The following is a 14,532-nucleotide window of genomic DNA, read 5'->3' as shown; positions in this document are numbered from 1 at the left end:
AAGTGGGTGGGAAACACTCAATGAGTAACTGGGGAATAACCAGGCAAGGATGTTAACCTTCTAAAATAATTCCAGTTTTTTTAGCAATGCCCTATGCATTTTATTGCCTGGTGATATGAAATGAAGTTCATTGAAAACATTTTTACCAGTAAAGAAGCAAATGTTAAAGTTTTTAGCTGTTGGGTTTTTTTAATATTGATACCATCGTACATTTTTATGATACTTCCTTTTTATGGATCGGCCCCAAGTTTTATTTTTGTTTGTTATTGCTGTGTTTATTTTAGCTTACTTACTCCAGTGCTTTGTACAAAATAGGTGCAAACAATAATATTTTAAAATTCATTGGACTTCTTGTTGTGGCTCAGAGGGTTAAGGACCCAACATTGTCTCTGTGAGGATACAGGTATGATCTTTGGCCTGGATCAGTGAGTTAGGGATCCAGCATTGCCCTAAGCTGCAGTGTAAGTTGCAGATGTATCTCAGATCCATTGTTGCCGTGACTGTGGCATAGGTCTCAGCTATAGCTCTGTTTCAACCCATGGCCTGAGAACCTCCATATCCCACAGATGCAGCCATGAGAAGAAAAAAAAAAAATCAGTTTATAATTTACAAGGAATGTTATATATATCTTCTTATTTAATTTTCAAGATAGCCTTAATGTGGCTATTAGCCTTAATAGCCATGTGTTTACCCATTTAAGAGGTTCAGAAACTGAGGCCAAGAGAAGTGATTCAGGAATATCATTTAAGGGTGTCTTTAAAATTGTTATTTTAAGCCAGAAAATTATTTTTAAGAAGAATAGTCACTCTCCCTTAAATGGTTCCTTTTAGTTCTAACTCACTACCTGATTTTATAACTGGTTAAAAAAATTATTGATTGCTTCCTATCTGTTATACCCTTCACATGCATGATCTCCAGTTATTTCTCAAAATAGCTCTTTGAAATACGTACTTTTCTTACTCAGCTTTATAAGTGGAAGAAATGAGGGTGAGAAAAGGTCAGTTATTTGCCCAAGGTTAAATAGACCTTGAAGCTGACTTCCTTCAGAATGAGATCTTAGAGCCCTGGCTATAAGCAGTGGTATAAGCATCACTACTTCCCTTTCATGGTTCTCAAGGCCAAAACAATTGTAAAAGCCAACATTAAGTTATGATCTTGGAATAAAGCGTTATCGCTGTAATGCATATGTCTTGGCATTAGAAAGCACACAACTGCAAGTTAGAGTTGCTTAACATGAATTTAACATGAATTTGTTTTCATGCACATGTAAGGCTTCAAATTGCAGAATATTTTACTTTTTCCCAAATGCAAGTGTGCATTTGATTCTTGGAGATATCACATGCTATTTGCAGAAAATTGTCTGCTTTTTTTTGAGCCATTTTACATTCACAGAAAAACTTGAGAATAAAATATAGAGATTTTCCATTTTCCCCTGTTCCTACACATGCACAGCCTCCCCACTATCAACAACCCCATTAGGGGGTACATTTGTTACAACTGACAAACCTCCATTGATGCATCTATCACCCAAAATCTGTAGTTTACATTACAATTCCCTCTAGGTGTTGTACATTATGTGGTTTTGGACAAATGCATAATGACAAGTTTCCGTCATTATGGTATCACACAGAATAGTTCCACTGCCCTAAAAATCCCTCTTTTGCCTCAATCCCTGACAACCACTGATCTTTTACAATCTCCATAGTTTTGCCTTTTCCAGAATGTCATATAATTGGAATCATATAGTACATTGCCTTTTCACATTGGCTTCTTTCACTTACTAGTATGCATTGAAGGTTCCTCCAAATCTTTTCATGGTTTAATAGCTCATTTCTTTTTAGGGCTGAATAATATTCCACTGTCTGGCTACACTACAGTTTATCCACCCATTTACCCACTGAAGGACATCTTGGCTGCTTCTAAGCTTTAGCAATTACAAATAAAGCTGCCATAAACCTCCCAAGTGTAGGTTTTTGAGTGGATGTAAATTTTCAGCTCTTTTGAGTGAATACCAAGGAGCATGATTGCAGGATCATACATTAAGAGTATGTTTAGTTTTGTAAGAAACGCCCAAACTGTCTTCCAAAGTGACTTGTACTGTTTTGCATTCCCACCAACAATGACTGAGAGTTTCTGTTACTCCACATCCTCATCAGCATTTGTTGTTGTTTGTGTTTGGATTTGGGGGTATCATTATTGTTTTATTTGTGTTTTATTGATATATGATGTAGAGCATTTTTTCATATGCTTATTTGCCATCTGCACACCTTCTTTGGTTCAACATGCTACTTTAAAATTTTAACTAGGCCAGGTTGCCTATAACCTCTTTTGTTAAGTAAATGTGAAATGAAGAGCTACCAAAAAATGATTTCCTATTTCTGAGTGTTGTACTTTAACTTCAGGAAGAAGCATGAAAATGGTATATCCACAATGGAAAACAATTTGGCAGTTCCTCAAAATATGAAACATAGGTATATACCCAAGGGAAATGTAAACGTGACCACAAAAACGCTTGTCCACACGTGTTCATAGCAACATTATTTAGTTGAGTTGTTGAGCCCAAATGTCCACCAATTTATGAATGAACAAAACAAAATGTAGTATATCTCTACAGTAGAGTATTAGATGGCAATACTAAATAATAGAGTACTGATTCATGCTATAGCATGAGTGAACCTTGAAAACATTATGCTAAGTGAAAGAAGCCAGACACAAAAAAATCAACATAATGTTTTACTCCTTTTGTATGAAATGAGAGTCCATAGGTACAAAATGTAGGTTAGTGATTGCCAGAGACTGGGGGTTGGTGGGGAGAGAGAGAATGGGGAGTGGTGGCTAATGGGTACAGCATCTCTTTGGAGGGCAATAAGAATTATCTAAAATTGGATAATAGAAATGATTGCACAACTCTATAAATAAACTAAAAACCTTGAAATTTTTACCAAGAAAGTGAATTTTATGGTATGTGAATTATATCTCACTAAAAAGTAATAATAAATGTAAAGTCTTATGTGAGTAAAAGGAAGAGCAAATATCACAGACCATTTTTTTTTTTTTTTTTTTTTTTTTTTTGTCTTTTTGTCTTTTTGTTGTTGTTGCTATTTCTTGGGCCACTCCCGCGGCATATGGAGGTTCCCAGGCTAGGGGTCGAATCGGAGCTGTAGCCACCGGCCTACGCCAGAGCCACAGCAACGCGGGATCCGAGCTGCGTCTGCAACCTACACCACAGTTCACGGCAACGCCGGATTGTTAACCCACTGAGCGAGGGCAGGGACCGAACCCGCAACCTCATGGTTCCTAGTCGGATTCGTTAACCACTGCGCCACGACGGGAACTCCCGACAGACCATTTTTAATGTGCTTTCTCCCAGGGTGAAATTTCATCATGTATCCCATTGTGATAAAACTGTTAGCAAAGTAACATTGAAAATTGGAAATACTAGTCTCAATTCCATTATGCTAAAAGGTCACCAAGAAGAAATGTGAATGACCTTCTTTTTATCCTAACAGTTCACATCCCTTGGTGGAAATAATTCTCTGATACTAACAGTTTCTATTCAGAGGCAAAGTGTTTTGAGCAGATATACCAGTTATAGTACCCCCCCCCTTTTTTTTCATTTTCAGTAGAAATGTTCTGCATCTGTAGTCACAGTGAATATTTGAATCTTTAAAGCTCATACTCGTTGTAATGCCAAATTCAAAACTGCTTGCTAAAATAAATGTAGTAGAAATTAGTCAGGCTAATTAGGTCAATAAATATTATTCTAATTCATTAGGATAGAAGGTCAGATGGGTATAAGACTGGGAAATATGTATTAGAAAATGTTGCTTTCAATTCTGAAGAAGTAATTTTATTTCTGCATTTATACCGCATAAAGCATCCTGATTGTTTCTTTGATACACAGGTTAGTTGTGGATGTAATGTCTTCCAGTTACATTAGAATTTACTCTGGGTTTATCTCTGTTAGAATGTTATGTGTTGGAAATCTCCTTTTTGTGTGTGATTAATGCCTTAATTTCTTCTACTTTGCTGCTTAAATAAGTGTACCTTTTTTCCATTTAGTGCCTTGATTTACTCCCAGGTTTTTCCATGCCCAAGTCTCCTCTCACGACTCTCTGAGAGATGATTCCCCTTAGGGGTCCAAAGAGTGAATTCTGTACAGCATTTCCTCAGTATTTTTCTCACTTCAGTTATACTTTTCTCTAAATAAACCGGATAAATCAAAATAATTATGGAAGACAATAAGCAAAGATTAGTTTTTTTTTTTAACTAAGTGACAGCTTTTCTTTTTTTAACAGCTTTATTGAGATGAAGTTCACATACCATACTGTTAATCCATTTAAAGTATCCAATTCAGTGGTTTTTGGTGTATTCACAGATATGCACATCCATCATCACAGTTAGTTGAACGTTTCTATCACTTGAAAAAGAAGGCCTGTACCCATTACCTATCAATACTCTCCCCACTCCCATGCCCCGTGTGCCCACCATACTTCCAACCCTGAGCAACTAACCTATTTTCTATCTCTATGGATTTACCTATTCTGGATATTTCATATGACTGGAATCATATAATATGTGCTCTTTTGTGATTGGCTTACTTCACTTATAAAGTTTAACAAAATATTTTATAATGATAAAAGAGGCAGTTCATCAGGAATATTTAGCAGTTATAAACATATATGCATCTCAGAGCACTGAAATGCATGAGGGAAAAACTGACAGAAATGAAAGGAAAAATAAATTTGACAATAATAGTTGGAAATTTCAATATTTTACTTTAAGTAGTGGATAAAATAGCTAGGCAGAAGATGAACCAATAAATGGAAATCTTAAACAGCACTATAAACCAAGTATCCATAACAGACATCTGTAGAAAACTCTAACAGCAGTAAAACACACATTCTTCTGAAGTACATGAAAGGAGTTCCCATTGTGGCTCAGTGGTAACCAACCTGACTAGGATCCATGGGGACACAGATTCAGTCACTGGCCTTGCTCAGTGGGTTAAGGATCTGGCTGGCATTGCCATGAGCTTGCAGGTTGCAGAGGTAGCTCAGATCCCACATTGCTGTGGCTGTGGCATAGGCTGGCAGATGCAGCTCCAGTTTGACCCTTAGCCTGGGAACTTCCATATGCCATGGGTGTGACCCTAAAAAGACAAAAAAAAAAAAAAAAATGAAGTGCACATGAAATATTCCCTAGACTAGACCATATGCTAGGCCATAAAAAATGCAAAGTATCTTCGCTGGCCACAGTGGAATGAAATTAGAAATCAATAAACAGAAGAAAAAATGGAAAACTAAAATATATTAGGAAACTAAACTGCACATTCCTAAATAACCACAGGAGAAGTTAGAAAATACTTTGAGATGAATGAAAATGAAGATACAACATATAAAAACTTATGGGATGCATCCAAAGCAGGGCTTAGAGGGAAATTTATAGCTATGTCTTAAATGTTTCTCTCAAGAAAAAAAAGAGGAGTTCCCATTGTGGCGCAACAGAAGCAAATCTGACTAGGAACCATGAGGTTTCAGGTTCAACTCCTGGCCTTGCTCAGAGGGTTAAGGATCTGGTGTTGCCATGAGCTGTGGTATAGGTCACAGATGTGGCTCAGATCCTGTGTTGCTGTGGCTGTGGTGTAGGCCAGCAACTGTAGCTCTGATTAGACCCCTCCTGGGAACCTACATATGTTGCAGGTGTGGCCCTGGAAAAAAAAAAAAGAGAGAGATCTCAAATTAAAAATCTAATCTTCCACTTTAAGATACTTTTTTGAAAGAGAAGAAAAAACTAAACCTAAAGCAAGCAAAAGGAAATACCAAAGATTAGAACAGAAATTAATAAAATCAAAAATAGAAAAATGAAAGGCTTTAAAATCTTTGAAACTTTACTGATTATAATAAGTAATATTAAAATATTTACAAAAGGCATTAAGCAAGGATAATTTTTCACAAAACAAGTGACATGTTTTAATGTATTTAAAATACTCAGCACTTGTGATAGAACACGATAGAAGATAATATGAGAAAAAGAATATGCATGTATGACTGGGTCATTTTTCTGTATAGCAGAAACTAACAGAACATTGTAAATCAACTATAATAACAAAATTTAAGAAAACCAGATGTTCAGTTTTCAATGTGGCTTCCTTACACATATTGTAAAAAGCTAATGTTTATGGAAATATCCCCTAGGCACTGTCTTTTTTCCAATTCAGATTCAGTTTAGAAACTGTCATCTAAACCATGAGCCCATTTCAGTTCCCAGCTCTTGAGAAGTCTTGCCTGACAGAAAGGACACTGTTTAGAGTGCTGATCACATCTGTGCCTGATTCTTGATACCACCACTTTCTGCATGTGACATTGGACAAGTACACGTAATCTCTTTGAGATTTATTTTCCTTGTCTGTAAAATAGATGTAGTTTTCTCAATCTGAGAGTAATTATAACATGCAAAAGAGCCTAGTTCAGTATCTGGTACATAGTAGAGACTTGACTGGTATCTATTCTATAATCATTGGTGATTTAAAAATGGAATGAGGAGTTCCCATCGTGGCTCAGTGGTTAATGAATCCGACTAGGAACCATGAGGTTGCAGGTTTGATCCCTGGCCTCATCAGTGGGGTGTTGCTGTGAGCTGTGGTTTAGGTCACAGACGCGGCTTGGATCCTGCGTTGCTGTGGCTCTGGCGTAGGTCAGCAGCTGCAGCTCTGATTCATCCCCTAGCCTGGGAACCTCCATATGCTGTGGGAGCGGCCCAAGAAATGACAAAAAGACAAAAGTAAAATAAAATAAAAAAATAAAAGTGGAATGACAGCTTAATTACCTACATGGCATGGGTATGCATATATGAATACTCTTGAAAGAGAGACTGGAAGAACAATAGTCTAATGTTGAATCCTACTACATGCCAGGCTTTGAGCTGATCATTTATCTATAGCTGCACCTCATATAGCTTGTTTGATAGTTTGGACTGACTTCACTATTTTAACAACCACTAAAACACTCAACTTGGGCAAAAAACACGTCTTGGCCTAAATTGATTGTTTTAGCAATAGCTTATAATGGTTAAATATTTGAGCTCTTCAAATATGAAACTACTTAGAGTTTGACTTTCTTGTTGTTATTACTAGTGTAATAATTTCTTTCTTGTGTCTTAGGAAAGCATAATTCTTAGTTGTGCAATTCTGTTGCTTGTTTGTTTTTTGTTTTTATGGCCGCAGCTGTGGCATATGGAAGTTCTCCAGACCAGAGATTGAATCCAAGCTGCAGCTGCAGCCTGTGCAGCAGCTGTGACAATGCCAGATCTTTAACTCACTGTGCCAGGCCCAGGATCGAACCTGATTTTCCATAGTGCTCCAAGTCACTGAAGTTGGATTCTGAACCCACCGTGCCACAGCGGAAACTCCTCTGTTGCCTGCTTTGACTACAAACTAGTGGCCTTAAAGCTTTGAAAGACATTTATGATTTGATAGGCGAGATCACTGATGAAATTTTTTTTTACCTGAAGTGTATTTTGGCAGGCACTTTTATGCTTTTTCGGTTTATCGTGCAGTTGATAACTTTGAAATTGAATATCTTCACCTGCACTACAAGCTTCCAACCAAATTTAAGAGTAGTGCTTGTCAGAACTTTAACATGATTATAAATCACTTAGAGATCTTGTTAAAATGTGGATTCTGATTCATCAGATCTGGAATGGTGCCAGAGGATCTCTATTTCTAACAGGCGCCTGGGATTGCCAGTGCTGCTGGTCCACAGACCACACTTTGAGCTGCAAGATTGTGTAGAGTCTAAGAGTCAGAAATGAGGAGAGCTTATCTGGCATTATACATCACAGTCCCAGCTGTCTCTTGATACTCTCTGAGTGTAATCTACTTCCTTTACTGAGCCCTGAAATAAATTAATTAAAACTTTGGGAGCCTTGAACAGCAGTGATTCTCTTCTTCCATTCATGCCTTGCAAGAACTGAATATGGTAATAGAATAATACTTTGTCGTGCATTTTCTGTAGATCCTTTGCATTGTCTACTAGCTTGCCCACCTTCAGGCCTCTGTATACTGTATCTCAATGAATATCGAAAGTCGTGTATGTGAAGCATCTCTGTATCCAATCTCTAAATCTCTATAGTGTTGTTGGCCCTTATTCTCTGTATGACAAAGAACAATGTATACAAACCACTTAAATCACAGCCAGACTCTTGTCACCGATTGGAAAGAATAAGCAGTTGTTTCCCCTAAACTCAGGCCTGATTTTCTAATACCTTAGGTGAGCATTGATCAAGCTTCCAGGGAAGCTAATTTCAAGTCCTTAGTCATTTAGAAGAGAATGCTGAGTTTCACATGGAGAGTCCATGGCGTGAAGAACTTGATTTTGTATGTAATTTGACTACGAGGCATCGCTTTAAGCTGTGTCACATTAAATTTTTAATATGAACCGGATGTGGCTTGAAATGTAATGCATGCCATCTGATTTGTTACAGAACACAAAAGTAGTCACAGTCAGGACAAGAGAAAAACGAGGACGAGAAAATGGGGAGCGAGGAGGAGCCTGGCTGATGATGTGGCAGTATTAAAAAGCAACTTAGCCACACAGGCACTTTCTGCTTATGGGAACAAGACGGACAGCACAAGGGAAAAGAGGACCCACAGAAGAACAAAACGTTTTTTGTCCTATCCACGGTTTGTAGAAGTGATGGTGGTGGCAGACAACAGAATGGTTTTATATCATGGAGCAAACCTGCAACACTATATTTTAACTTTAATGTCAATTGTAAGTACATTCAAAAGAAGGTGATTTATGATGTCCTTAGATGTGCCATTGGGGAGTGGGTTTCCACCCAGTGCTTTGAAGGACTGTTTAGGGCTGGCATTGCAGTGATTCAGGCAAGTGACTGAAGAGGCTGTAAGATTATTCATTGGCTGCCTTTTGATATTGGCAATAATGGGTTTCAATATGGAGTGTTTATTCTGTGTTAGGCAATGTGCTCCTGCCTTAAAAAGGCATCATTTCTAATCCTCCAGGCACCTCCACTGGGTAGATTGTCATCCCCATATTATAGCTAGGAAAACTGAGCCTCAGAGGAGTTGGGTCAATTGCCCAGGGTCACAAAAAGCTAGCAAGTGGCTTAGAGAGTGCCTGTGACCATTAGCGGGTCCAGTTCCCCAGACCAGGGCTCTTTGAACCTGCATAGCCGCATGGGAGTCTCTGGTAAGACTTTTGGATGTGGGTTGTGAATCAGAGTCACTGGTGGAGCTTTTAAAAATGTAGCTGTCTGTCTCTACCCTCCCTCCCCAGGGTTCTCATTAAGTGGCTCTGGGGTGAGGCTTAGTAATCTCTCATGCCCATTTTGAATTTTTTCTACTCCCATTTTGAATTGAAAATGTAATAAATTTGCATGATGGAAAAACAAATCAAACAGATTCAAAGATTAGTGAGAAAGTCTAAGTGCCTTCTTCCACCCAGACTCTCAGGCCCCTTCCCTTCCCTGAGGCAACCACTGTGACAAGTTTTTTTGCCCATGTTTCAACCAGCACTACCCAACAGAAATATAAGGCAAGCCATGTACATCATTTTTTAAAATATAGGTATATATATATATTTTGTATGGTCATACCTGCAACATATGGAAGTTCCCCGGCTAGGGGATTGAATCCAAGCCACAGCTGCAACCTATGCTGTAACTGGGGTCACACCAGATGCTTTAACACATTGAACCCAGCTGGGTATTGAACCTGCACCTCCGTCCAACCTAAGCCACCGAAGTTGGATTCTTAACCCACTACGCCATAGCAGGGAACTCCTAAGTATATATAACTTTTAATTTCCAGCTAGCCACACACACACACACACACACACACACACACACACACAACCACAAAAACAGGTAAAATTATTTTTAATGATTTATTATTATTATTATTACTACTATTATTGCTTTTTAGGGCCACACCCACAGCATAAGGAAGTTCCCAACTAGGGGTGAAATCAGAGCTACAGCTGCCAGCCTGCACCACAGCCACAGCAAGGTGGGATCTGAGTCACATCTGCAACCTACACCACAGCTTGAGGCAATGCTGGATCCTTTACCCACTGAGCGAGGCCAGGCATGGAACCTGCCACCTCGCAGTTACCGGTGGGATTCGTTTCCACTGCACCTACAACAGGAACTCCTGTATCTTATTTTATATCTAAATAGTATCATTTTAAAAATTATTGCTGACATTAACATTTTTTCCATACTAAGTATTCAAAAGCTGGTGTGTGTTTTCACATCTGAATTCAGACTAGCCACATTCAGTGCTCAGTGACCTCATGGGACAAGTGGCTACCGTGTTGGACAGTCTAACTCAAGATATTTCTTAAGCAAATGTGTCTGAATATACTTTTTTTTCTGAACAGAACTGGAGCAACTCTTATATACAGTTTTATATTTTGCTGTTTTCTTAAAAGATTGGAGATTGTTCCATAATAGCCCATATGATATGCCTTCATTCATGTTAAGGCTCAGTGTAGAATTCCTATTAATAGAATCATCCTATTTATTTAAATGGGAATCTACATGTAATAAATTCCCCAAATGGATGAAAAGCAGCCATTTGGGAACATCAGTTTAGAGTTTCTTCTCCCCTCTCTGTGGCCTGTGGTTTCTCCCCCCCACCGCTGTGAACCCTCCCCCTGTGCTCCCCATCTCCCCAACCAGACCCCCCCCCCATTCTCTCTCAGACCCCTTCCTCATGCTCAGTCCCATGTACCCCAGCCCTCTCCTGCTCTGGAGGAAGGAAAGAAAAACCTAGTCAGGCCTTGCACCGACAACTCCATTTTGATCCCATAAATTCAGACTTGTCAAGCATTTCAGTGACAAGCATGGATTCGGGTCAAATTGATCTTGGCTGAGAGTTCTGCTACTCACCACTGTTTAATCTTGGACAAGTTGCTTAACTTCTCTGAGCCTCAGTTTCCTCATTTTTTGAGCAAAGATTGTATTAATAGCTCAGTTTTGCTCTGGGGACTAAAAGCAAAGGCATATGCAGCTTTCAGCAAGGATCTAGCCCACCTTAAGCATTCAGAGGATATTAGCTCTCATAATTCATAATAGTGATGAAAACAAAACAAAACAAAAGCAGGTTACCAGGTTGTGGAGAACACAAGTGGTTGGTAAACATGAGCAGCTGCCGGATTAGCAAGCATGTGTTCTGTGTGAGAATCTATAAATGGCAGTCCATCCTGGACTTCAATTGGGATGAAAAAGCTTGATCAAAAATTAATATCCAGTGTTTTGGCACAGAGAAGCATTAAGTTATGTGGCAATGCAATTTCCTTGGAAAACACCTTGAAATTTAAACTTGTTTGCATGCCTACTGTATAAAACCGCCATCTGTGAATTTTACAAAGAGATTTTTAAGAAATGTTTGTTGATGGAATGAAAACTCACAACTCCATAGTGCATATGTTGCATGAACCATAAAAAGAGGTGGAGCCCAACGTAAGACGTGAATTGCTTATTGCTTACACAGAGTTCACAATTAACTTTGAAAAATTTATCTCGGTTGCAGGTAGCCTCTATCTATAAAGACCCAAGTATTGGAAATTTAATTAATATTGTTATTGTGAACTTAGTTGTGATTCATAATGAACAGGTAATAAAGTTTTTTTCTTCTTTCTTCTATCTGTATCGAAATGGCATAAGTGATTGGTGTTGGTACAACAGACCAACCAAATTCTTTTCTGTATTTAGGAGGGACCTTCCATATCTTTTAATGCCCAGACAACGTTAAAAAACTTTTGCCAGTGGCAGCATTCAAAGAACCATCCTGGTGGAATTCAGCATGATACAGCTGTCCTTGTAACGAGGTATATGGATGTCTTATTCCTCCAGTCTTAGTTTCCGGGCAAGTTGATGGGATAAAGTCATAGTCCTGGTACCCAGCCCCTAGTCCAGGGTTTTTCAAATTCAGCCAAATTGAATTGGGTGACATTTGGGGTCATATAATTCTGTGTTGTAGGGAGTACCCTGTGCCCACCAGGATGTTCAGCAGCATCCTTGATCTCTTTTTGCTACATACCAGTAGTCCTTCCTCCTTTTAGTTATGATAGCCAACCATGTCATCCAGATGTTGCCACATGCCCTCTGAAGGAGTCTGGTGGGAGGGCAGAATAACTCCTGGTTGAGAACCACTGACCAGTAGCTGCCAAGTAGGCAATTAATACATTAGGCAGGCCTGAAGGTAAACTTATACAGGGGGCAGCTGCCATTCAGATTGAGCTGTTTGTTACTGTGCAGGATGTAAGTTCAGTGTTGCCAGCTTTTGTGATTCTGTAAGAAGCCAGAAATAAGGATTTTTTTTTTTAAATGTGAATTCTCTCAATTTTAAAATGGTAGCTTCTAGCTCAGAAATATTTAAAATGCTGTGCGGGACAACGAAGAGGTATGCTGGCCTAATTTTGCCTCCCATTGGCCATCTTTGATATGCTCACAAATACTCTTTTTTTTTTTTTTTTTTTTTTTTTTTTTAATGGTGACACCCACAGCATATGGAAGTTCCCTGGCCAGAAATTGAACCTATGCCTCTGTAGCAACCCGAGCCGCTGCAGTCGGATTCTTAACCCATTGCGCCACAGCGGGAACTCCATTAGGGTCACAAACGCTCTTAAAGGAACATAAAGGCATTTAGAGCCTTCTCAGGATGTTCATTAAGAAACTAGAATCACCAGCTTCAAGATATGAGAAAAAGAGGTTTCCACTTGGCCTTGGCTACCCCTGTGACAGAAGGTGACCTCTTCCTGCAGCTTTTAATCTGTAAGCCAGTGATGCTTCAACTTTTTTGAGTTGCAAACCCCTGGCTTTGTTAGCTTGCTCTTTGTAACCCCACTACTCCCACCCCGAAGCTGTGCTGTCGTGAATGCCTCAAAGATTCTAAAGTGTTTGCTTGTATTGCCATTTACTGTTTGTTGTCAAGGCCCTAAGTCTGCTTTGCTTTCAGGCAGGATATCTGCAGAGCTCATGACAAATGTGATACCTTAGGTGAGTCCACTGTGCGTATCCTCTCTGGCTACGGCAGTTTACAACATGTTTTTCTTCCAAGCCACAGATGCCTTTTAAAGTAAATCCTTGTGTTGTTGTTGTTTTCCTTCTCATAGGTCTGGCTGAACTGGGAACCATCTGTGATCCCTACAGAAGCTGCTCTATTAGTGAAGATAGTGGACTGAGTACAGCTTTTACAATAGCCCATGAACTGGGCCACGTGTACGTTTCTTTTTCGTATGTTCATTTCATTCAGAGTGACCGAAAACTTGTGTTTCTTTGCATCAGTCAGCCTTCGCTTGACTTCAAGGGCGTAAAATGCTTCTCCAGGCATGGCTGAGTTTGCAGGGTTGGGAAGCTTCGAATCTAACTGGGAGAAATGAGTTTGCCTTCAAGATGCCAAGTAAAGCAGTGTACCCTCTTCAGCCGTAACTCACACGGCTGTGGCTTAACTGTACACATTTTCTAGACATTGTCTAACACGCCCCTTTCCTATTGGGAAAGGTCTTTCTGCCCCCTCCACTGAAGCAGGGGGTCTCTCAGCTTAGCGAACTTTGCTGACTTAATACCTTTGTTTAGTAGGGTTTTCCAAAGTTGCTCTGGCTCATAGGATTTCCCAAAACCACATCATTCCTGATTCTCCTTATGCAAGGCTGTCATTCAGATGTTAGCCTCCGGGAACAGAGCTATCTCTCTCTCAGGGAAAAGAATGAACAAAGCTCCAGAGAAGAAAACATTTCCTAATTTTGGTCACTAAGCATCTGGTCATTGTGAAATTGACTTTTCCTATTTGTTCTTTAGAATATGGGACAGAGTCATCTAAATTCCCTCAGAGTTATTCAATTTTAGATCTGCATTCTTTTTTTTTTCTAGAATGATTAAATTCTTTTTTTTTGAGGTAATTTTCTCAAAAGATGTCATTAGTATAATATGGCTATAGATCAGTCTGCATGTCAGATGTTAACCTTTAGAGATAACATCATCTATTAAGCAGGCTTTTCATTCAGCAAATGTTTATTGAAGGCACCTTATGTGCAGTGTACCATGCTAGGCATAAAGCAAGATGCTTATATAGAGGTATCTCTAATTCAGTTCAACATATAATGAGTATATTTTATTTTATTTTAGGGCCACACCCACGGCATATGGAAGTTCCCAGCTACAGCTGCCGGCCTAAAGCACAGCCACAGTAACATCGGATCCAAGTCGCTTCTGAAACATATACCACAGCTCGTGGCAATGCTGGATCCTTAACCCACTGAGCGAGGTCAGGGATCAAACCCTCATCATCATGGATACTAGTTGGATTCGTTTCTCTTGCACCATGAAGGGAATTCCATAATGAGTATATTTTAAAACTAGTATCTTTCAAAAATATTTTAAGAGTATACCCTCCTTTCTTTCTCCAAAGGAAATATTGTTAGATGTACAGTATTTAGAGAATAAAAGAGGCATGACTTTCAACTAAGCCCTTGGGACTGATCAGAGTCCTACTTAATCAGTCAC

The 14,532-nt window shown here is 39.1% G+C and overlaps 1 protein-coding gene across 8 annotated transcripts in view; it reads left to right on the top strand.

The window, feature by feature from the left end:
• ADAMTS9 (ADAM metallopeptidase with thrombospondin type 1 motif 9) overlaps nucleotides 1–14,532 on the top strand; it is a 175,486-nt gene that overhangs the window by 25,971 nt on the left and 134,983 nt on the right. For 6 of the 8 annotated variants that reach the window (XM_003132298.6, XM_021070781.1, XM_021070780.1 and 3 more), the window contains exons 4-8: nucleotides 8,485–8,774; nucleotides 11,558–11,641; nucleotides 11,740–11,855; nucleotides 12,986–13,026; nucleotides 13,143–13,248. In XM_003132298.6, the coding sequence (XP_003132346.4) occupies nucleotides 8,485–8,774; nucleotides 11,558–11,641; nucleotides 11,740–11,855; nucleotides 12,986–13,026; nucleotides 13,143–13,248 (637 nt within the window). The remainder of the gene's footprint in view (nucleotides 1–8,484; nucleotides 8,775–11,557; nucleotides 11,642–11,739; nucleotides 11,856–12,985; nucleotides 13,027–13,142; nucleotides 13,249–14,532) is intronic. The other 2 variants (XM_013981854.2, XM_013981853.2) reach the window with 1 other exon arrangement.

Source organism: Sus scrofa, chromosome 13 (genome assembly GCF_000003025.6).
Source record: "Sus scrofa isolate TJ Tabasco breed Duroc chromosome 13, Sscrofa11.1, whole genome shotgun sequence".
Classification (NCBI taxonomy): domain Eukaryota; kingdom Metazoa; phylum Chordata; class Mammalia; order Artiodactyla; family Suidae; genus Sus; species Sus scrofa.
Note: the sequence above shows the minus strand (reverse complement) of the source record. Positions and strands in the feature narration are given on the sequence as shown.